Consider the following 25330-nt stretch of genomic DNA (forward strand, 5'->3'; position numbering starts at 1 on the left):
ACCTCTCATACAAAAAACCTTCTACAATCTTACCACCTCATACAAACTCTATGTGATTACCCTGCCCCCTCACACAGCCGGCCCACATGGCTTTTCCACTGCTGGCACGGTAACGTCATTCAGCCCACATACTTCTGTCTGCGTGGCAGGCCATGCTACACCCTCGTACAGCCTACCTAGCCGTCTCTGTGGCCATGTTGCTCTCACATTCAACTTACACTTCTGTCTTCTTACTACAGCGTGCCTCGCAAGCAGCCCACACTACTCCCGATCTGGCGGCTCTTGTTCGCTGGCAATTTTCTACTCATTGATGTTCCAAGAGAGGACAGACGCCCACACGTTCATATTGTTCCGGAAAAGTCTTTAAGCCAAAGCAGTATTTTGACTGGAAAAGCTTTATAAAAGCACTTACAGAAAATACGGTTATAATGTTCCTATTCAATGGTTTTGATGTTCCTATTGATCCGTTTTTTTTTACCTAAGATCTATCTTAGGGTTGCATATTTTTTGTTCTAGCTCTGCACAAGCACAACTGATTTCACTACTCAACTAATACTCAAACCCTTGATTAGCTGTATATGGTGTGCTTGTGCTCTGCAAAAAAAATATGCAATCATTGGGATTCCCAAGAACCAGTCTACTACAGACATAAACCTGGCTCATTAAAACCAATGCACTTCACAACCTTGTCTCTACATTGTCTGTGCGAAACACTTACTTGTCTGGCTTAGCGACACTCTTCCAAGACACCCCTGCACCCGCAGAGTTTCTTTGATATGCAAATACTATACTCGTTACAGTAGTTGGCAAACTGGCTCCAACTAAGCTGTCGGTCTTCTATCTCTTCACGAGGCTTTTGCACGCGTGTCGGGCCATCAAGGACATGGGCCGTATTCCATTCTGAAAACTGGCTACCTTCCCCTTTATACTAGACGACTCACCATTGCAGATCCAAAATTGACTGATTAGTGTATAATCAATCAGATTCGGCTCCATCTAACCATTCAATTCGCTACGTGGAGTCCCGGACCTATTGTGTTCATCTTTCAGATGTCCTTTCAGATCTGTCCAGGCAAGTTGACAGGTCAGAGAAATGGTACCAAGATAGCTCTTATACACTCCATGGCCGCATGATGAGTTATAACGTCATATTGAGTTGAAAATAATTGCTATGTTTTGAAATGGAATGCGGCCACTGTGTGTATGAGGGCTGACAATTCCGATTGTCCTCTCTCTGCCAGATGCCCGTTGCATTGGGAGGCAGCCCCGTCATGTCAAACTGTCTTTCTCTCTTCTCTCCCCCTCACTTTTTAGACGACAGGACGCGTGTTATCTTTCCGCTGGTGAAGACGTTCTGTGAAAAGTGCTTTAAAGCTGACGAGGCGGTGCTGGCTTCGCTGTCATTTCAGTATGGCAAGCTCTGTCACGGACTCTCAGGTGGGTTTCAGACCTCTTAAGGCTAGGCACCACACCCTAATAGGGTATTTCTTCCCCTTATTCATATCACAATTAACTTTTACCACTTGAATGGGTCGATGTCCTCATTGTGGTTTTACAGACGAGTTCATTACGTTTTATGTACACATTTTATTCTAATATTTATGAAATGCACATTGTTATATTTGGTAACACTTTTCTTTTCCCTCAACTCCAACCCCATTCGATGCATGGACACTACGTATGATGGCGCCGACAGAGATGGTCGCCTCGCTTCGCGTTTTTAGGAAACTATGCAGTATTTTGTTTTTTTATGTATTATTTCTTACATTGTTACACCAGGAAATCTTAAGTCTTATTACATACAGTCGGGAAGAACTATTGGATATAAGAGCAACGTCAACTCACCAACATTACGACCAGGAATACGACTTTCCCAAAGCGGATCCTCTGTTTGAACCACCACCCAGGACAATGGATCAGATCCCAGTAGGCGACCCAAAACAACAGCGCCGCAGAAGCGGCAGACGGAGCGGTCTTCTGGTCAGGATCCGTAGGCAGGCACATCGCTCACCGCTCCCGAGTATACTACTCGCCAATGTCCAGTCTCTTGACAACAAGGTAGACGAAATTTGAGCAAAGGTTGCCTTCCAGAGAGACATCAGAGATTGTAACATTCACTCGGGGTATGTTATCAGAGTCGGTACAGCCACCCGGTTTCTTCATGCATCGCGCCAACAGAAACAAACATCTCTTTGGTAAGAAGAAGGGCGGGGGTGTATGCCTTATGATTAACGAGTCGTGGTGTGATCATAACAACATACAGAAACTCAAGTCTTTTTGTTCACCTGAACTAGAATTCCTTACAATCCAATGCCGAACACATTATCTACCAAGAGAATTGTCTTCGATTATAATCACAGCCATGAATATCCCCCCCACAAGCAGACACCTCGACGGCCCTGAAAGAACTTCATTGGACTCTATGTAAACTGGAAACCATATATCCTGAGGCTGCATGTATTGTAGCTGGGGATTTTAACAAAGCTAATATGAAAACAAGGCTCCCTAAATTTTAGCAGCATATCGAATGCGCGACCCGGGCTGGCAGCATTCAGGATCATTGCTACTCTAACTTCCGCACGCATACAAAGCCCTCCCTCGCCCTCCTTTCGGCAAATCTGACCACGACTCCATTTTGTTGCTCCCAGCCTATAGACAGAAACTAAAACAGGAAACGCCCGTGCTCAGATCTGTTCAACGCTGGTCCGACCAATCGGATTCCACGCTTCAAGATTGCTTCGATCACGTGGACTGGGTTATGTTCCGGATAGCCTCCTGACAACAACATTGATGTATATGCTGATCCGGTGAGCGAGTTTATTAGCAAGTGCATCGGTGATGTTGTACCCACAGTGACTATTAAAACCTGCCTCAACCAGAAACCGTGGATTGATGGCAGCATTCGCGCAAAACTGAAAGCGCGAACCACTGCTTTTAATCACTGAAACATGACCGAATACAAACAGTGTAGATTTTCCCTCTGCAAGGCGATCAAATAAGCTAAGCGTCAGTATAGAGTCAAAGTAGAGTCGCAATTCAATGGCTCAGACACGAGACGTATGTGGCAGGGTCTACAGTCAATCACGGATTACAAAAAGAAAACCAGCCTCGTCGCGGACACCGACGTCTTGCTCCAAGACAAATTAAACAACTTTTTCGCTTTGAGGACAATACAGTGCCACTGACACGGCCCGCTACCAAAACCTGAAGTCTCTCCTTCACCGCGGCCAATGTGAGTAAAACATTTAAACGTGTTAACCCTCGCAAGGCTGCCGGCCCTGACGGCATCCCGAGCCGCGTCCTCAGAGCATGCACAGACCAGCTGGCTGGTGTGTTTACGGACATATTCAATCAATCCCTATCCCAGTCTGCTGTTCCCACATGCTTCAAGAGGGCCACCATTGTTCCTGTTCCCAAGAAAGGAAAGGTAACTGAGCTAAACGACTATCGCCCCGTAGCACTCACTTCTGTCATCATGAAGTGCTTTGAGAGACTAGTCAAGGATCATATCACCTCCACCCTACCTGACACCCTATTTCTTACCGCCCCAATAGGTCCACAGACGACGCAATCGCAATCACACTGCACACTGCCCTAACCCATCTGGACAAGAGGAATACCTATGTAAGAATGCTGTTCATCGATTACAGCTCAGCATTTAACACCATAGTACTCTCCAAACTCGTCATTAAGCTCTTGACCCTGGGTCTCGACCCCGCCCTGTGCAACTGGGTCCTGGACTTTCTGACGGCCCGCCCCCAGGTGATGAGGGTAGGAAACAACATCTCTACCCTGCTGATCCTGAACACGGGGGCCCCACAAAGGTGCGTTCTCAGCCCTCTCCTGTACTCCCTGTTCACCCTTGACCGCGTGGCCATGCACGCCTACAACACAATCATCAAGTTTGCAGACGACACTACGGTGGTAGGCTTGATTACCAACAACGACGAGACGGCCTACAGAGAGGAGGTGAGGGCCCTCGGAGTGTGGTGTCAGGAAAATAACCTCACACTCAACGTCAACAAAACAAAGGAGATGATCGTGGACTTCAGGAAACAGCAGAGGGAGCACCCCTCTATCCACATCGACGGGACAGTAGTGGAGAAGGTGGAAAGTTTTAAGTTCCTCGGCATACACATCACAGACAAACTGAAATGGTCCTCTTCAACCTCAAGAAGTTGAAGAAATTTGGCTTGTCACCGAAAACACTGACAACCTTTTACATGTGCACAATCGAGAGCATCCTGTCAGGCTGTATCAACGCCTGGTACGGCAACTGCTCCGCCCATAACCGTAAGTCTCTCCAGAGAGTAGTGAGGTCTGCACAACGCATCACCGGGGGCAAACTAGCAGACCTCCAGGACACCTACACCACCCGATGTCTCAGAAAGGCCATAAAGATCATGAAGGACAACAACCACCCGAGCCACTGCCTGTTCACCCCACTATAATCCAGAAGGCGGTCAGTACAGGTGCATCAAAGCTGGGAACGAGAGACTGAAAAACAGGTTCCATCTCAAGGCCATCAGACTGTTAAACAGCCATCACTAACATTGAGTGGCTGCTGCCAACATACTGACTCAATCTCTAGCCACTTTAACAATTCAAAATTGGATGTAGCAAGTGTATCACTAGTCACTTTAAACAATGCCACTTAATGTTTACATACCCTACATTATTCATCTCATATGTACAGTTGGAAGTCGGAAGTTTACATACACCTTAACCAAATACATTTAAACTCAGTTTTTCACAATTCCTGACATTTAATCCTAGTAAAAATGCCTTGTCTTAGGTCAGTTAGGATCACCACTTTATTTTAAGAATGTGAAATGTCAGAATAATAGTAGAGAGAATGATTTATTTCAGCTTTTTTTTAAATCATCACATTCCCAGTGGGTCAGAAGTTTACATACACTCAATTAGTATTTGGTAGCATTGCTTTTAAATTGTTTAACTTGGGTCAAACGTTTTGGGTAGCTGGTGTAACTGAGCCAGGTTTGTAGGCCTCCTTGCTCGCACACGCTTTTTCAGTTCTGCCATCCAAATTTCTATGGGATTGAGGTCAGGGCTTTGTGATGGCCACTCCAATACCTTGACTTTGTTGTCCTTAAGCCATTTTGCCACAACTTTGGAAGTATGCTTGGGGTCATTGTCCATTTGGAAGACCCATTTGCGACCAAGCTTTAACTTCCTGACTGAAATCTTGAGATGTTGCTTCAATATATCCACATAATTTTCATCCTTATGATGACACCTATTTTGTGAAGTGCACCAGTCCCTCTTGCAGCAAAGCAGGCTTCACGCTTGTGATGGTGTTCTTCGGCTTGCAAGCATCTCCCGTTTTCCTCCAAACATAACGATGGTCATTATGGCCAAACAGTTCTATTTTTGTTTCATCAGACCAGAGGACATTTCTCCAAAAAGTACGATCTTTATCCCCATGTGCAGTTGCAAACCGTAGTCTGGCTTTTTTATGGCGATTTTGGAGCAGTGACTTCTTCCTTGCTGAGCGGCCTTTCAGATCATGTCGATATATAACTCGTTTTACTGTGGATATAGATACTTTTGCACCGGTTTCCTCCAGCATCTTCACAAGGTCTTCCTTTGCTGTTGTTCTGGGATTGATTTGCACTTTTTGCTCCAAAGTACGTTCATCTCTAGGAGACAGAACGCGTCTCCTTCCTGAGCGGTATGACAATCGCGTGGTCTCATGGTGTTTTTACTTGCGTGCTATTGTTCGTACAGATGAACGTGGTACCTTCAGGCGTTTGGAAGTTGCTCCCAAAGATGAACCAGACTTGTGGAGGTCTTGGCTGATTTCTTTTGATTTTCCCATGATGTCAAGCAAAGAGAAGGTAGGCCTTGAAATACATCCACAGGTACACCTCCAATTGACTCAAATTATGTCAATTAGCCTATCAGAAGCTTCTAAATCCATGACATAATTTTCTGGAATTTTCCAAGCTGTTTAAAGGCATGGTCAACTTAGTGTATGTAAACTTCTGACCCACTAAAATTGTGATACAGTGATTTAGTAGATTAAATAATGTTTGTAAACAATTGTTGGGAAAATTACTTGTGTCATGCACTAAGTAGATGTCCTAACCGACTTGCCAAAACTGTAGTTTGTTAACAAGAAATTTGTGGAGTGGTTGAAAAATGACTTTTAATGACTCCAACCTAAGTGTATGTAATCTTCCGACTTCAACTATATATCCTGTACTCTATACCATCTACTACATCTTTCCTATGCCGCACGGCCATCGCTCATCCATATATGTATATGTACATGTTCTTATTCATTATTTTACACTTGTGTGTATAAGGTAGTTGTTGTGAAATTGTTAGATTACTTGTTAGATATTACTGCAAGCTAGAAGCACAAGAATTTCGCTACACTCGCATTAACATCTGCTAACCATGTGTATGTGACCAATAAAGTTTGATTTGATTTGGAACGGATGTGGGTGGAGCTATGTCTACATAAGGATGCCCCAAAAAAAAAATTATCACAAAGCTCTGACCAAGACCTTGAGGCTGATACATAAAGCTTTTTAAAGAGCAGTGATACTATCAAGAGCAGTGTGCGGGCTTCTTCTTTTTTTCATGTTATTCAACTGTTACCATGCACCTGCAAAAAGATAGCTCAGATGTGCGAGTGCCTTTTTGAATTTTGAACCACTTGAATGTAGACATAAATACAATATGTTTAAAATTAAATACAGTCCTTTTTGTATTAAAATTCGCAAATGAGGTAATACACATACACAAAAGTATGTGGACACCCCTTCAAATTAGTGGATTCGGCTATTTTAGCCACACCCGTTGCTGACACGTGAATAAAATCGAGCACACGGCCATGCAATCTCTATAGACAAACATTGGCAGTAGAATGGCATTACTGAAGAGCTCAGTGACTTTCAATCTGGCACCGTCATAGGACGCCACCTTTCCATCTAGTCAGTTTTACTTGAGTAAAGTAAAGATACCTTAATAGAAAATTACTCAAGTAAAAGTGAGTCACCCAGTAAAATACTACTTGAGTAAAAGTATAAAGTATTTGGTTTTAAACATTAAGTATCAAAAGTCAAAGTACAAGTATAAATAATTTTAAATTCATTATATTAATCAAACCAGACAGCACAATTGTCTTTTTCTTTTTTTGTTTACGGATAGCTCGGGGCACAGTCCAACACTGAGACATCATTTACAAATGAAGAATTTGTGTTTAGTGAGTCCGCCAGATAAGAGGCAGTAGGAATGACCAGGAATGTTCTCTTAAGTGTGTGAATTGGACCATTTTCCTCTCTTGCTAAGCATTCAAAATGTAACAAGTACTGTTGGGTATCATGGAAAATGTATGGAGTAAAAAGTACATCATTTTCTTTCGGGATGAAGTTAAGTAAAAGTTGTCAAAAATATAAATAGTAGTGACGCCCGGGTTCGATCCCAGGCTGTGTCGCAGCCGACCGCAACCGGGAGACCCATGACCGGGAGGCCAGGCTGCATAAACACACACAGGTCCCTTTGTGTGATTCTGATTCCTGTCTGCTAGATTTGGTCCTATCTGGTCCTAATTCTTCTCTCCTGCAGCGTCTTTCACGGAGGAGCAGCACCTGTGGTTCCTGGAGTTCTATAAGAAGCTGTGTGTACTGGGCCTGCAGCATGAAAACGGCCACTCAGACAACCAGGTCTACCCGCTGGAGCTGGAGAGCAAGTACGCCCTGGTGCGACGCAATTGCGCCTACAACTTCCCCGTGAGTGACTGCTGACCAACACACGCACACATATACGCATGCAAACACAAGTTTCTTACCAACCCTCCCTCCCACTCTTGAACAGTCTCTGAAGTCTAGCAGCGTGTTTGAAGGAATCAAGTCTGTAACTGTACCATCTGTCTTTCTGCCTCTGTTTGAAAATGCTCCTGGTCAACTCTTGGTGATTGTTGCCATATGGGCGGCTTAGTGTTTTATAAAAATGTCTTAAGTGTTACGGCTACATGTTGCAAACACCTTACAAGTTTGAAAAGCTTTATAAAGCTTGAACTTTTTGAGTCTATAGAGGGGAATAGTGTGCCTTATAGTCAGTTATTATTTAAAATCACCTACAATAGTGTATGAACTGAAATAGTCTTGGCAATAGCGTGTGTGTGTGTGCGCGCACGTGCACGTGGAGTGCATGTGTTGTGGACGTTGTAGAGAGTGTATAGTAGGATCGAAACCAGTATCGCAATACTCGTTTGTGTTGTGGCAAGGAAACAAAACATGAAGCAGAATTAACTTCTTTAGGAAAACAGCCCTAATGTTGGAAACAAACATCAGTACTTTGTTGAAGCACCTTTGGCAGCGATTACAGCCTTGAGTCTTCTTGGGTATGACGCTACAAGCTTGGCACACCTGTATTTGGAGAGTTTCTCCCATTCTTCTCTGCCTATTCTCTCAAACTCTGTAAGGTTGGATGGGAAGGGTCGCTGCGGAGCTTTTTTTCAGGTCTCTACAGAGATGTTCAATCATGTTCAAGTCTGGACTTTGGATGAGCCACTGAAGGACATTCAGAAACTTGTCCCAAAGCCACTCCTGCATTGTCTTGGCTGTGTGCTTAGGATCGTTGGCCTGTTGGAAGGTGAACCTTCACCCCAGTCTGAGGTGCTGAGCACTCTGGAGCAGGTTTTCATCAAGGATCTCTCTGTACTTTGCTCCGGTCATTTTTCCCTTGATCCTGACTAGTCTCCCAGTCCCTGCCTCTGAAAAACATCCCCACAGCATGATGCTGGCACCACCATGCTTCACTGTAGAGATGGTGCCAGGTTTCCTCCAGACGTGATGCTTGGCAATCTTGTTGGTTATGGTCTGAGAGTCTTTAGGTGCCTTTTGGGAAACTTCCAGCTGCAGGGACTGGGAGACATGTGCCTTTTACTAAGGAGAGCCTTTCGTTTGGCCACTCTACCATAAAGGCCTGATTGGTGGAATGCTACAGAGATTGTTGTCTTTCTGGAAGTTTCTCCCACCTCCATGGGGGAACTCTGTAGCTCTGTCAGAGTGACCATCGGGTTCTTGGTCACCTCCCTGACCAAGGCCCTTCTCCCGATTGCTCAGTTTGGCTGGGCGGGCAGCTCTAAGAAGGGTCTTGGTGTTTCCAAACTTCTTCCATTGTAAAACTGATGGAGACCACTTTGTTCTTGGGGACCTTCAATGGTTCAGAAATATTTTGGTACCCTTCCCCAGAGCTGTGTCGACACAATCCTGTCTCGGACCTCTACAGACAATTCCTTCGACCTCATGGTTTGGTTTTTGCTCTGACATGCACTGCCAATTATGCGACCTTATAAAGAAAAAGTGTATGCCTTTCCAAATCATGTCCAATCAATTGAATTTACCACAGGTGGACTCCAATCAAGTTGTAGAAACATCTGAAAGATGTTCAATGGAAACATGATGCAACTGAGCTCAATTGAGTCTCATAGCAATCATTTCTAAAAACATGTTTTCGCTTTGTCATTATGGGCTGTGTAGATTAATGAGGATTTAAATGTGTATTTAACCCATTTTAGAATAAGGCTGCAACGTAACAAAATGTGGAAAAAGTCAAGAGGTCTGAATACTTTCTGAATGCACTGTACCTGCACGTGTTGTCATGAGTCAGGCACGGGTGTATTTTTAGCACATGGATCCACCCCCTGACCTGCTGAATGACAGTGTCTCTGTCATACTCTGTCAGCACGGGGAAGTTAAAATTGTTGTCCCATGGTCATGGGGCTTTAGAGAGTTACACACACACGCATATCATCATACACACAACACAGCCCATGTAATGGGGTCAGGAGGGTAGAGGAGCCGCCTGTAACAATAGGCCTGATGAGAGGCCTTGTCCACAGCTCTTTTGTTCCCACAGGCAGGGAGGTTCTCCTCCCCTGGTCCAGCTAGGTGTCTCTGCCTCACAAATAGCACCCTATTCCCTACATAGTGCATTACTTTTGACCAGGGCCTATAGCTCTGGTCAAAAGTAGTGCACTGTTGGGAATAGGGTGCCAATTGGTATGCAGCCTAGGTGTGCCCGCTTCGCTCAAGCCCTCAATAATGTATCATTTGGGACTAACTGTGGTGGCAGTTCAAGGCCGTGGTTATTCGGGCACACCGTAGCAAAACGTTTTGCAACAGAATATGAAAACGAAGACCTCCCGAGTGGCGCAGCGGTCTAAGGCACTACAGTCTGGGTTTCGATCCCAGGCTGTGTCAATACTGGTCATGACCGGGGCGGGGTGGGGGGGGGTTTACTTGGCTCATCGCGTTCTAGCGACTCATTGTGGCAGGCCGGGCGCTTGCAGGCTGAGTTCGGTCGCCAATGGAACGGTGTTTCCTCCGACACATTGGTGCAGCTTGCTTCCGGGTTTAGCGAGCGGATGTTAAGAAGCGCGGTTTGGCGGGTTCTGTTTTGGAGGACGCATAACTCGACCTTCGCATCTCCCGAGTCTGTTGGGGAGTTGCAGCGATGAGACAAGATCGTAATCACGAAACTGGGGAGAAAAAGGGGGTAAAAATGTGTAAGTACCTTCCTGTTTCCTTCCGTTTGGTGGCCGATGAACTCGACCCAGCTGTCTGCAAAGTTAAACCTCGCCAACTGTCTCAAAAGAGAAGGCAAGCATCAAGGAAACTGTCAAAGTTAATTGCATTTTAGTGTCTGGTCACCATTTTAGTATGGAATTGTTTTAATTCAAAAGAGTGTTGTTCACACACTACAAGACTTACTGCTCTTAGTACTTGTAGATAAGAACTTTATATTCAAAATAGAAATGCCAGCACAATGGCATTATTGTGTATGTTCTACAAAGTTTCTACTGAATCTTAGTAAATTAAAGGATTCTTGCATTATGTGGATTATACTAGCCTATGCTGGGGTAGAAGATTCCATTTTGATTATGGCAAAACATATGTATCTCAGATTTCCACAAGTGCATAGGGATTCATTTTAAACAAGTTATCACTCCCTGTGACGTCACTTCTTCTTCAGGCCATGGTGTTATTCGCTGACCCCAACCACTTCCTGACGGAGCTTTACCCCACCTTCTCCAGTCTGTGTCATGACCCCGAGATCACGGTGCGACGCACAATGGCCGAGGGCTTCCACGAGGTAAGGTGGCTGCTGTTTGGACACTGGCTTATTCTGTTCTGTCAATAAAACACATAAAGGATGTCCATAACTCTGATAGATTGCCAATGTGATTTGTGTCATTAATTAATTTTGTAAAAAAAATAACTATTTAAGTGACAGGGTTGACCATTTCATCTTAAATCAGCCATTACTCCCCTTGTGACAGGGGGAATGGAAGTGTGTTGTGTACAACAGAGAGGGGCTATTGAATCCCCCCCCCCCGGGATTTTTTCAGAATTTATTGCGTTACAAAGTGGAATTGAAATAGATTTAATTGTGATGTTTTTTTTGTCATTGATCTACACAAAATACTTCATAATGTCAAAGTAAAATACAATTTAAAAAATAATCTAGTTAATAACAATTTAATAACAAAAATATATATGTCACTTAAGTATCCAACCCTTTTCTTTAGGCTTAACAAATCACACAGTAAGTTACATGGACTCACTGTGTGAAATAATAGGGATTGACATTTCTGAATGACTAACCCTTCCTCTGCCCCCCCCCCCCCCCCCCCCCCCCCCCATACTTGCATCAGTAAGGTCCCTCAGTCAAGTATTGAATTTCAAGCACCGTTTCAACTACAAAGACCAGGTAGCTTATCGAAACCCTAATTAAGAAAGGCAGTGATTAGTAGATAGGTAACAATAACAAATCAGACATTGAATATCTCTTTAAGCATGGTTAAGTTAAGACACAAAGATACAGTTGACCTTCTGAACTGAGCTGCAGGACAGGAAGGAAACTGCTCAGGGTCCCACAGTTGACAGTGCATGTCAGAGCAAAAACCAAGCCATGAGGTTGAAGGAATTGTCCGTTGAGCTCCAAGACAGGATTGTGTCGAGGCACAGATCTGGGGAAGGGTACCAAAAAATGTCTGCACCATTGAAGGTCCCCAAGAACACAGCTGGCCGCCGGGCCAAACTGAGCAATCGTGGGGAGAAGGGCCTTGGTCAGGGAGGTGACCAAGAACCCGACAGAGCTCTAGAGTTCTGTGGAGATGGGAGAACCTTCAAGAAAGACAACCGTCTCTGGAACACTCCACCAATCTGGCTACAGTCAAAGTGTTCAATCTGGCTTTTGGCGCACTTGGAGTTTGCCAAAAGGCACCTAAAGGACTCTGACCTTAAGAAACCATATTCTCTGGTCTGATGAAACCCAGATTGAACACTGACTGAATGCCAAGCGTCACGTCTGGAGGAAACCTGGCACTATCTCTACGGTGAAGCAGTGGTGGCAGCATCATGCTGTGGGGATGTTTTTTAGAGGTAGAGACTGGGAGACTAGTCAGGATTGAGGGAAAGATGAACGGATCAAAGTACAGCGGGAGCCTTGATGAAAACATGCTCCAGAGTGCTCAGGACCTCAGACTGTGACAAAGGTTCCCCTTTCCAACAGGACAACGACCCTAAGCACACAGCCAAGACAATGCAGGAGTGGCTTCGGGACAGGTTTCTGAATGTCCTTGAGTGGCCCAGCCAGAGCCCAGACTTGAGCCCGATCGAACATCTCTGAAGAGACCTGAAAATAGCTGTGAAGTGACGCTCCCATCCAACTTGACAGAGCTTGAGAGTATCTGCAGAAAAGAATAGGAGACACTCCTAATATACAGGTGTGCCAAGCTTGTAGCGTTATACCCAAGAAGAATCGCAGCTGTAAATCGCAACAAATTACTGAGTAAAGGGTCTGAATACTTAGGTAAATGTAGTATTTCAGTTTAATTAAATTAGCAAACCTGTTTTTGCTTTGTCATTATTGGGTATTGTGTAGATTTAAATCAATTTCAGAAATAAGGCTGTAATGTAACAAAATGTGTAAAATCTCAACGGTCTGAATGCACCGGAATTACCTAAATGACAGTGAAAAGAATACAAATATACGAGATAAAATATTCCAAAACATGCAACGAAGCACTGCAAAAAAAAAAAAAACACAACACTGCTCAGACCCAGATGCAGACAGGAGGCGAATAGTACGAGTCTCACAATTTATTTCAGTAAAACGGGCAGGCAATCGGAAGTCAAGGCAGGCAAAGAGTCATTATCCAAATCAGAGTCAGGCAGGTATAGGACGCCAGGCAGGGTCAGGACAGGCAGAAAGGTCAGAACCGGGAAGACTAGAAAAAGCTAAATATAGAGCACAGGAAACACGGGAGCACACTGGTAGGACTTGACGGGACAAGACAAACTGGCAACAGACAAACAGGAGTCAAAGGGCTGTGAGACAGGGGTTTGGAAACAGGAGACAAAAAGTTGGAGTTGCTTACCAAGAAGACAGAGACAGAGTGGCTAAGTTACAGTTTTGACTTAAATCTGATTGAAAATCTATGACATGACTTGAAAATTGCTGTCTATCGATGATCCCCAACAACTTGACAAAGCTTGGAGAATTCTCAAAAGACTAATAGGTAAATGTTTCACAATCCATGTGTGCAAAGCTCTTATTTAATAAGACTCACAGCTGTAATCGCTGCAACAGGTGTTTCTAACATGTATTGACTCAGCGTGGTGAATACTTATCTAATCAAGATACTGTATATCAGTGTTTTCTTTAATATTAGTCTGTAGAAAATATATATATTTTCTTCCACTTTGACATTACAAAATATTTTCTGGAGATTGCTGAAAAAAAATGTTTTAATCAATTTTAATACCACTTTGTAACACCATAAAATGTGAATAAATCCAAGGGGATGAATACTTATAATACCCACTGTAAGCTTAAAAAATTATAATAATTTGTTATCTACCCTATATATCTATGGGTAACAGGGTTGACGTGTTACGCTCAACATTCTCAGTTTTCCAACACAAAATACCTGAAAATGGCAAAAAAGAGTAGGACCAGCTCACCTGCTTGTAAACCATGATTTGACTATAATATGGTCAATGCAGTGAAAATGTTTTTTTTAAAGCCTTTGTGTCTTAGCCAATCCATGGCAAGGACAAAAAGACCCACCAATGCCTTGCGGCTGAAGAAACATACCCAATTTGACAACATGTTTCTTGAGTTATATTAGCTACAAATGTTGTGTATGTCCCAGATCCTCATCCAAAAGCAATTTCTGTGTGCTACATTTCAGAACAATTCAAAATGTGATAGATCACACTGACACAACCCGATGGAGTTTGACAGCCTGAATTCCAATTCGAAGTAGCCTGAATCGATTAGTCTAATTCCTTGAAATAGAAATGGATTTGACCTCAAAATCTGGTTGTGTATGCCAACACATAACGTCACAATTTCTCTTCTCCCCCTCTTGATCGCTCAGATTGTCAAGCTGTTGGGCCCCAATGTCCACTTCATTCACAAGGAGCTGGTTGTGTTACTGCAGGACGACTCACTTGAGGTGAGACACGCAGAAGACTCACTTTGTTAAAAGTATGTTTGAAATATGTAGTAAACTAGAAAAGTGCTTGCTAGCTTGTCTTAAAGTATTTATGATTGTGAAATAAGTTATGGTATTGGTAGTGACTTCAGTAGTAATGGTAGTGAATGGTTATAGTGGAAAAAGTACTTACATGGACAGATTGATTGATAGAAGGATGGCTAGGATAGCAAGGACATGTGAAATTTGATTTTGTGTCTAGATTGAACGGTTCAAGAGATACTGTTATTGTTGGTGGGTTATTATATGCTAATTTATGATCAAACAAATAATCTGAACGGAGCTATGTAATTTACAGTGTCAGCGTGCATTGTGCCAGGCCCGCCACAGGAGTCGCTAGTGCACGATGGAACAAGAACATCTCAGCCAAACCCTCCCCTAACCCGGACGACGCTGGGCCAATTGTGCGCCGCCCCATAGGTCTCCCGGTCGCGGCCGGCTGCGACAGAGCCTGGACTCGAACCAGGATCTGTAGTGGCACAGCTAGCACTGCGATGCCGTGCCTTAGACCACTGCGCCGTACTGCACTAGCATCGAATAGTCCCCGTGTTATGCAACTTTTCAGGGAAGTCAGGAACCAATATACACAGGCAGTTAGGAAAGCAAAGGCTAGCTTTTTCAAACAGAAATTTGCATCCTGTAGCTCTAACTCCAAAAGGTTTTGAGACACTGTAAAGTCCATGGAGAATAAGAGCACCTCCTCCCAGCTGCCCACTGCACTGAGGCTAGGAAACACTGTCACCACCGATAAATGCACAATAATCGAGAATTCCAATAAGCATTCCTCTAAGGCTGGCCATGCTTTCCATCTGGCTACCACAACCCCGGCCAACAGCTCTGCACCCCCAGCAGCAACTTGCCCAAGCCCCCCCCCCCCCCCCTCCCCCACTTCTCCTTCACCCAAATCCAGACAGCTGATGTTCTGATAGAGCTGCAAAATCTGGATCCCTACAAATCAGCTGGGCTAGACAATCTGGACCCTCTCTTCCTAAAAGTATCCTCCGCCATTGTTGCAACCCCTATTACTAGTCTGCTCAACCTCTCTTTCGAATCGTTTGAGATTACTAAAGATTGGAAAGCGGACGTGGTCATCCCCCTCTTCAAAGGGGGAGACACTCTAGACCCAAACTGTTACAGACCTATATCCATCCTGCCCTGCCTTTCTAAAGTCTTTGAAAGCCAAGTCAACAAACAGATCACCGACCATTTCGAATCCCACTGTACCTTCTCGCTATGCAATCCAGATTCCGAGCTGGTCACGGGTGCACCTCAGCCACGCTCAAGGTCCTAAACGATATCATAACCTCCATCGATAAAGACAGTACTGTGTAGCCGTCTTCATCGACCTGGCCGAGGCTTTCGACTCTGTCAATCACTGTATTCTTAACGGCAGACTCAACAGACTTGGTTTCTCTAATGACTGCCTCGCCTGGTTCACTAACTACTTCTCAGATAGAGTTCAATGTGTCAAATCGGAGGGCCTGTTGTCCGGACTACTAGCAGTCTCTATGGGGGTGCGACAGGGTTCAATTCTCGGGCCGACTCTTTTCTCTGAATATATCAATGATGACGCTCTTGCTGCGGGTGATTCTTTGATCCACCTCTACGCAGATGACACCATTCTATATACATCTGGCCCTTCTTTGGAAACTGTGTTAACAAACCTCCAAACGAGCTTCAATGCCATACAACATTCCTTCCGTGGCCTCCAACTGCTCTTAAATGGTAGTAAAACGAAATGCATGCTCTTCAACCGATCTCTGCCCGCACCCGCCCGCATGACTAGCATCGCTACTTTGGACGGTTCTGACTCAGAATATGTGGACAACTATAAATACCTAGGTGTCTGGTTAGACTGTAGACTCTCCTTACAGACTCACATTAAGCATCTCCAATCCAAAATTAAATCTAGAAATGGCTTCCTATTTCACAACAAAGCCTCCTTCACTCATGCTGCCAAACATACCCTCATAAAACTGACTATCCTACCGATCCTTGACTTCGGCGATGTCATTTACAAAATATCCTCCAACACTCTACTCAGCAAATTGGATGCAATCTATCACAGTGCCTTCTGTTTTGTCACCAAAGCCCCATATACTACCCACCACTGCGACCTGTATGCTCTCGTTGTCTGGCCCTCACTACATATTCGTCGCCAAACCCACTGGCTCCAGGTCATCTATAAGTCTTTGCTAGGTAAAGCCCCGCCTTATCTCAGCTCACTGGTCACCATAGCAACACCCACCCCTAGCACGCGCTCCAGCAGGTATATTTTACTGGTCATCTCCAAAGCCAACACCTGCTTTGGCCGCCTTTCCTTCCAGTTATCTGCCAATGACTGGAACGAATTGCAAAAATCACTGAAGTTGGAGACTTATATCTCCCTCACTAACTTTAAGCATCAGCTGTCAGAGCAGCTTACCGATCGCTGCAGCTGTACACAGCCCATCTGTAAATAGCCCATCCATCCAACCAACTACCTACCTCATTCCATATTTGTTTTTGATTTTATGCTCTTTTGCACACCAGTAGTTCTACTTGCACATCCTCATCTGCACGTCTATCACTCCAGTGTTCATTTCTAAATTGTAATTACTTTTCCACTATGGCCTATTTATTGCCTTACCTCCTTACTTCATTTACACACACTGTATCCAGATTTTTCTATTGTGTTTTTGACGGTACGTTTGTTTATCCCATGTGTAACTCTGTGTTGTTGTTTATGTGGCACTGCTTTTGCTTTATCTTGGCCAGGTCGCAGTTGTAAATGAGAACTTGTTCTCAACTGGCCTATCTGGTTAAATAAAGCTCTGGAGGCTACACTAGAGTGGATTTGAAGTTGGTTCCGTGTTTGTAGCTCAAAGTGTCTAGAAAGTAATTGGAACCCAAGTTAATTTATGCAAATCTATGCAAACCTAAATATCACTTTAAGTTAATAGTTATGAATCTTTAAAGTGTTTATATCATCCTGAAGTTAGTTTGGTGTTTCTATCTTAAATGGTTAGAAAGCAGTATTTTGAACATCTACCTCTCATGGTCGCCATTGACTCCGATGTTAATTATGCACATTTAAAACCAATATCAAATCAAATTTTATTGGTCACATACATATATTTAGCAGATCTTATTGCGGGTGTAGCAAAATGCTTGTGTTCCTAGCTCCAACAGTGCAGTAGTATCTAACAATTCACAACAATACACACAAATCTAAACGTGAAATAATGGAATTAAGAAATATGTAAATATTAAGATGAGCAATGTCGGAGTGGCATTGGCTAAAATACAGTAGAATAGAATACAGACTATAAATATGAAATTAGTAAAGCGTTATGTAAACATTATTAAAGTGACTAGTGTTTCATAATTAAACTGACCAGTGATCCCATGTCTATGTACAGTTGAAGTCGGAAGTTTACATACACCTTAGCCAAATACATTTAAACTCAGTTTTCCACAATTCCTGACATTTAATCCTAGTAAAAAATTCCTTGTCTTAGGTCAGTTAAGATCACCACTTTACTTTAAGAATGTGAAATGTCAGAATAATAGTAGAGAGAATGATTTATTTCAGCTTTTATTTCTTTCATCACATTCCCAGTGGGTCAGAAGTTCACATACACTCAATTAGTATTTGGTAGCATTGCCTTTAAATTGTTTAACTTGGGTCAAAATGTTTTGGGTAGCCTTCCACAAGCTTCCCACAATAAGTTGGGTGAATTTTGGCCCATTCCTCCTGACAGAGCTGGTGTAACTGAGTCAGGATTGTAGGCCTCCTTGCTCGCACACGCTTTTTCAGTTCTGCCCACAAATTTTCTATGGGATTGAGGTCAGGGCTTTGTGATGACAACTCCAATACCTTGACTTTGTTGTCCTTAAGCCATTTTGGCACGACATTGAAAGTATGCTTGCGTTCATTGTCCATTCGGAAGACCCATTTGCTGCCAAACTTTAACTCCCTGAGTTACCTCTTCAACCTCAGGAGGCTGAAGAAATTCGGCTTGTCACCAAAAGCACTCACAGACTTCTACAGATGCACAATCGAGAGCATCCTGTCGGGCTGTATCACCGCCTGGTACGGCAACTGCTCCGCCCACAACCGTAAGGCTCTCCAGAGGGTAGTGAGGTCTGCAGAACGCATCACCGGGGGCAAACTACCTGCCCTCCAGGACACCTACACCACCCGATGTCACAGGAAGGCCATAAAGATCATCAAGGACAACAACCACCCAAGCCACTGCCTGTTCACCCCGCTATCATCCAGAAGGCGAGGTCAGTACAGGTGCATCAAAGCAGGGACCGAGAGACTGAAAAACAGCTTCTACCTCAAGGCCATCAGACTGTTAAACAGCCACCACTAACATTTAGCGGCCGCTGCCAACATACTGACTCAACTCCAGCCACTTTAAAAATGGGAATTGATGGAAATTATGTAAAAATGTACCACTAGCCACTTTAAACAATGCCACTTAATATAATGTTTACATACCCTACATTACCCATCTCATATGTATATACTGTACTCTATATCATCTACTGCATCTTGCCATCTTTATGTAATACATGTACCACTAGCCACTTTAAACTATGCCACTTTATGTTTGCATACCCTACAGTACTCATCTCATATGTATATACCGTACTCTATACCATCTACTGCATCTTGCCTATGCCGTTCTGTACCACCACTCATTCATATATCTTTATGTACATATTCTTTATCCCTTTACACTTGTGTGTGTATAAGGTAGTAGTTGTGGAATTGTTAGGTTAGATTACTTGTTGGTTATTACTGCATTGTCGGAACTAGAAGCACAAGCATTTCGCTACACTCGCATTAACATCTGCTAACCATGTGTATGTGACTAATAAAATTTGATTTGATTTGATTTGATGTCTTCAGATGTTGCTTCAATATATCCACATAATTGTTCTTCCTCATGATGCTGACTATTTTGTGAAGTGCACCAGTCCCTCCTGCAGCAAAGCACCCCCACAACAGGATGCTGCCACCCCTATGCTTCACGGTTGGGATGGTGTTCTTCAGCTTGCAAGCGTACCCCTTTTTCCTCCAGATATAACGATGGTCATTATGGCCAAACAGTTCTATTTTTGTTTCTTCAGACCAGATTAAATTTTTCCAAAAAGTACGATCTTTGTCCCCATGTGCAGTTGCAAACCGTAGTCTGGCTTTTTTATGTCAGTTTTGGAGCAGTGGCTTCTTCCTTGCTGAGCAGCCTTTCAGGTTACGTCGATGTAGGACTCGTTTTACTGTGGATAAAGATACTTTTGTACCTGTTTCCTCCAGCATATTCACAAGGTCCTTTGCCGTTGTTCTGGGATTGATTCGCACTTTTCGCACCAAAGGTCGTTCATCTCTAGGAGACAGAACGCGTCTCCTTCCTGAGCGGTATGATGTCTGCGTGGTGTTTATACTTGCGTACTATTTTTGTACAGATGAACGTGGTACTTTCAGCTGTTTGGAAATTTTGCCCAATGATTAACCAGAGTTGTGGAGGTCAAAAACAAATCTGAGGTCTTGTCTGATTTCTTTTGATTTTCCCATGATGTTAAGCAAAGAGGCACTGAGTTTGAAGGTAGGCCTTGAAAAACATCCACAGGTACACCTCCAATTGACTCTAATGATGTCAATTAGCCTATTAGAAGCTTCTAAAGCCATGACATCATTTTCTGGAATTTTCCAAGCTGTTTAAAGGCACAGTCAACTTAGTGTATGTAAACTTCTGACACACTGTAATTGTGATACAGTGAATTATAAGGAAAATGATCTGTCTGTAAACAATTGTTGGAAAAACCGACTTGCCAAAACTGTCGTTTGTTAACAAGAATTTGTGGAGTGGTTGAAAAACGAGTTGTAATGACTCCAACTAAGTGTATGTAAACTTCCGACTTCAACTGTATATAGGGCAGCAGCCTTTAAGGTGCAGGGTTGAATAACCGGGTGGTAGCCGGCTAGTGATGTCTGTTTAACAGTCTGATGGCCTTGAGATAGAAGCTGTTTTTCAGTCTCTCGGCTTTGATGCACCTGTACTGATCACGCCTTCAGGATGGCAGCGGGGTGAACAGCCCGTGGCTCGGGTGATTGACATCCTTGATGATCTTTTTGGGCTTTCTGTGACATTGGGGGCTGTAGGTGTCCTGGAGGGCAGGCAGTGTGCCCACTGTGATGCGTTGGGCAGACCGCACCACCCTCTAGAGAGCCCTGCGGTTACGGGCACTGTATGTGTGGGTGGACCATTTCAGATTGTCAGTGATGTGTATGCCGAGGAGCTTTTCATCTTCTCCACTGCGGTCCTGTCGATGGATAGGAGTGTGCTCCCTCTGCTGTTTCCTGAAGTTCATGATCAGTTCCTTCGTTTTGTTGACGTTGGGTGAGAGGTTATTTTCCTGGCACCACTCCGCCAGGTCCCTCACCTCCTCCCTATAGGCTGTCTCGTTATTGTTGGTAATCGGGCCAACTACTTTTGTGATGTCTGCAAACTTGATGATTAAGTTGGAGGCGTGCTTGGCCACACAGTCATGGGTGAGCAGGGAGTACAGGAGAGGGCTGAGCACGCACCCTTGTGGGGCCCCTGTGTTGAGGATCAGCAATGTGGAGGTGTTGTTTCCTACCTTCACCACCTGGGGGCGGCCCGTCAGGAAGTCCAGGACCCAGTTGCACAGGGCAGGGTTTAGACCCAAGGCCCCAAGCTTAATGATGAGCTTGGAGAGTACTATGGTGTTGAATGCTGAGCTATAGTCAATGAACAGCATTCTTACATAGGTATTCCTCTTGTCCAGATGGGATAGGGCAGTGTGCAGTGCGATGGCGATTGCATCGTCTGTGGATCTATTGGGGCGGTATGCAAATTGAAGTGGGTCTAGGGTGTCAAGTAAGGTAGAGGTGATATGATCCTTAACTAGCCTCTCAAAGTGCTTCATGATGACAGAAGTGAGTGCTACGGGGCGATAGTCATTTAGTTCAGTTACCTTTGCTTTCTTGGGTACATGAACAATGGTGGACATCTTGATGCAAGTGGGGACAGCAGACTGGGATAGGGAGAGATTGAATATGTCCGTAAACACTCCAGCCAACTGGTCTGCGCATGCTCTGAGGACGCGGCTGGGGATGCCGTCAGGGCTGGCAGCCTTGCGAGGGTTAACACGCTTAAATGTTTTAGTCAAGTCGGCCACGGAGAACGAGACCCTACAGTCGTTGGGAGCGGGCCGCATCGGTGGCACCGTGTTATCCTCAAAGCAGGCGAAGAAGGTGTTTAGCTTTACCGTGGAGCAAGACTTTAGTGTCCGTGACGTGGCTGGTTTTCCCTTTGTAATCCGTGATTGTCTGTAGCCCCTGCCACATACATCTTGTGTCTGAGCCGTTGAATTGCGACTCCACTGTCTCTGTACAGACGTTTTTCCTGTTTGATTGCCTTACGGAGGGAATAACTACACTGTTTGTATTCAACCATATTCCCAGTCACCTTGCCATGGTTAAATACGGTGGTTCGCTCTTTCAGTTTTGCACAAATGCTGCCATCTATCCACGGTTTCTGGTTTGGGTAGGTTTTAATAGTCACAGTGGTAACAACACCCCCTATACATTTCCTGATGAACTCAGTCACCGTGCCCGTGTATACGTCAATGTTATTCTCAGAGGCTACCCGGAACATATCCCAGTCCGCGTGATGAAAACATTCTTGAAGCATGGATTGAGTGTGTTGAAAAGACCTTAGCACGGGTACTTCCTGTTTGAGTTTCTGCCTATAGGAAGGGAGGAGAAAAATTTAGTCTTGATCTGATTTGCCGAAGGGGGGGTAGGGGGGGGGGGGCCTTGTAGGCATCCCGGAAGGGGGAGTAACAGTGGTCGAGCGTTTTTGCAGCGCGAGTACTACAGTCAATGTGTTGATAGAACTTCGGTAGCGTTTGCTTCGTTTAAACCCCCAGCTACAATAAATGCCGCCTCAGGGTATATGGTTTCCAGTTTGCACAAAGTTCAGTGTAGTTCAGTCATGGAATTGGCTTGAGGGGGAATATACATGGCTGTGACTTTAACCGAAGAGATTTCTCTTGGAAGGTAATACGATCGGCATTTAATTATGACAACTATTGAAGACCATGATGTTAACGATGATGATGCTGATGACGATGACGTTGTTTATGAAGATGACAATCATGATAGTGATGATGATGTTTTTATTCTGTGCAGGTATTAGATGCATTGCTAAGCCATCTTCAGGAGACTCTGGAGTTGGCCACATCGAGAGGAGAAGGGCCAGGACCCGAGAGCAAGGTACGTACCCCCGTCTATGGTCTATTGCTCTGGGCCTGAATCCACAAAATATATCAGAGTAGGAATGCTGATCTTGGATCTGTCCATATAATCTTATAATGATTTAAACGGATCCTAGATCAGCACTCCTACTCTGAGCGGCTTTGTGGATACTTACCCAGGTCTAGTAGTCTTTGTGAATGAGCTAACCCCCCCTGGTGGTTGATTCTGTGTGGTGCAGCTATCATATATAAAGATATATACATGCACACGTTTGAATGCTCCCAGTCTTATTCAACGTGTGTGTGAGTACCTATATTTCAGACTTTTTGTACCCTGAACCTACTAGTTGTGCGTACACTACTGTTTATCTCATAAAATCCGTTTTTGCACTACTTTTTAAATTTTTTATAACCTATGTCCCACTCATACTCTCTTCATCACTCTCTCTACAACACTCTGTTGTTTCGTTCATTTTATCTTTCCTCTCTTTGCCATCTTCTCACTCTGCCGATGTTTCTGTATCTCAATCTTTTTTTTGTTATTCTTATCTGTGTGCTCCCTCTCTCTCCCCCTGCCCCCTCTCCCTTCCCTTGCCCCCTCTCCCCCCTGACCCCTCTCTACTCATTATTGTATTTCTCCACCCTCTGTCTGTCTGTACTTCTCTCACCATAATATTTTTTAACTCTTATCTACACACTTCCATCTCTTTCTCTCCCTCCTTCTCCCTTTGTCTACCCCACCTCCTCGCTGCCTTTTTTCTCTCATTCCTCTCTCAACCTCACCCCTCTTTCTCATACTCTTTGTGCCTCCCCCTTCCTCCATGCCCTTCTACATTTCTCTCTCCCACCTGTCTCCCCTCCCAATGGTGGGTCCACCAGCTGATTGTCCCCGAGCTGGTCCCGGCGCTGGCGGCGGCCGAGCAGAAGGCTGCCTTGTCGCTCCGCTGGCGGGTGCATGAGAGACTGCTGCAACGCTATGCCTGCCTGCCCCGTGTTGTTTCCGCCGACCAGATCTACTTCCGCTTCCTGCAGAGGATGTTCGCCATCGTCACCACCAACGTGAGACTAGCATACATAGGGAGAATCTAATTGGACAAACTCACTTTGAATGACGTAATTGATTATAGTTAGGGTTTGGTTTAAGCTCAGGGTTCGGGTTGGAGTTATGGCTGGCATGCCAGTCACATATTTTATACATATTGTAGCTACACACATACGTTGATGAACTAGCCTGAGACCTGAGTAACCTTGCCTAAGACTTGTGTTAGGTCCCTGAGCCAATGCCTAATCTTCAGCTCAATGACCTTACACATTCTTGCATTGTACAGTGTACGACCCGGGTACTTTCTATTCTGACATCAATTCCCAATCAAAAACACAATGTTACATTGTTAAACGATGTGTTCATCTCTGGCATTAGATGAGTTGATGTAGGATAGAACTTTATTCAACTATCCCACAAGGGATAGAAACTATAAAATGGAAATCCTGCATTGTGTTAACAGCAGGCTGAGGATATATCTCAAGTGGCACCGTATTCCCTTCATAGTGCACTGCACTATCAAAGGAATTGGCTGCCATTTGGGACAAACACTCTGTCTCTGCTCACTAAGTGTGTCTACTCCGTGTTGTTGCCAGAATGTGCTCCCAGTCCAGAGAGAGGCGGCCAGGACGCTTTGTATGTTCCTACGCTACAACCGCAAGCAGGAGCAGCGGCAAGAGATCATCGGCAAAGTGCTGCAAGGTCTGTGTCTGTCTGTCTGTCAATACGTCTGTCTGTCTAGTGTCTCTGTCTGTCTATACATCTATCTATGTTGTTTGCCAACAAGGTTGACAAAAATAAACAATACAATGCAGACATCTATATGGAAAAAGTGTTGTCACAGATGCCAGTACAACCTGTGCCATGATAGATTTGCTAAGCAAATGGCTCCCAATTCTCCAACGGTTTTACCTAGAATAAAAGAGAAGACTCTTAATGTTTGGCGCAAACGTGGCAGTTTGTGTGACTTTTGTAATGTAATGTATATCCTGCCTTCTCCCCCTTCCCTCCCCCTCATTTCCAGAGCTTGCTCAGGGCAGAAGTTACTGGAACAGGCTTCGCTACCTGGACCTGTGTGAGATTGCCATGGAGCTCTTCTCAAAGGCCTACTTCTGCAAACACTTCCTCATCCAGGCTCTGGAGCTGGTCAATGACCCTGTAGCCAACGTCAGGTACTGGATTCAGTAATTAATAAGTTACTTAAAGGGACAAACAGGGATTCAAACGACAAACGTCTGTCCCGCCACTTTTTTTGGTGAACATCTGAGGGATTGGCATGGAGAAATGTAACACTCTCAAATTCATATACGGAGTTATGGATTCATGGACGTCATCCATTTACCCATGTTTTGAGGCTATACCGGATTTGTTTAGAATTAAATTGTTCACAAATAATGGAGTGAAACAAGCTTATATTTTGGGTTCCGTTGGGGTACGACAGTTGAACTAAGCCCATGAGTCAGTTATAAGTT

General features: G+C 44.3%; 1 protein-coding gene across 3 annotated transcripts in view; it reads left to right on the forward strand.

Moving 5' to 3' along the window:
• Positions 1–25330, forward strand: part of ppp4r4 (protein phosphatase 4, regulatory subunit 4) — a 126231-nt gene that overhangs the window by 74758 nt on the left and 26143 nt on the right. For all 3 annotated transcript variants that reach the window (XM_055872457.1, XM_055872454.1, XM_055872456.1), the window contains 8 exons: positions 1315–1437; positions 7597–7760; positions 11011–11130; positions 14426–14503; positions 22752–22835; positions 23696–23875; positions 24455–24560; positions 24883–25030. In XM_055872457.1, the coding sequence (XP_055728432.1) occupies positions 1315–1437; positions 7597–7760; positions 11011–11130; positions 14426–14503; positions 22752–22835; positions 23696–23875; positions 24455–24560; positions 24883–25030 (1003 nt within the window). The remainder of the gene's footprint in view (positions 1–1314; positions 1438–7596; positions 7761–11010; positions 11131–14425; positions 14504–22751; positions 22836–23695; positions 23876–24454; positions 24561–24882; positions 25031–25330) is intronic.

The sequence above is a fragment of the Salvelinus fontinalis genome, chromosome 20 (assembly GCF_029448725.1).
Source record: "Salvelinus fontinalis isolate EN_2023a chromosome 20, ASM2944872v1, whole genome shotgun sequence".
NCBI lineage: Eukaryota > Metazoa > Chordata > Actinopteri > Salmoniformes > Salmonidae > Salvelinus > Salvelinus fontinalis.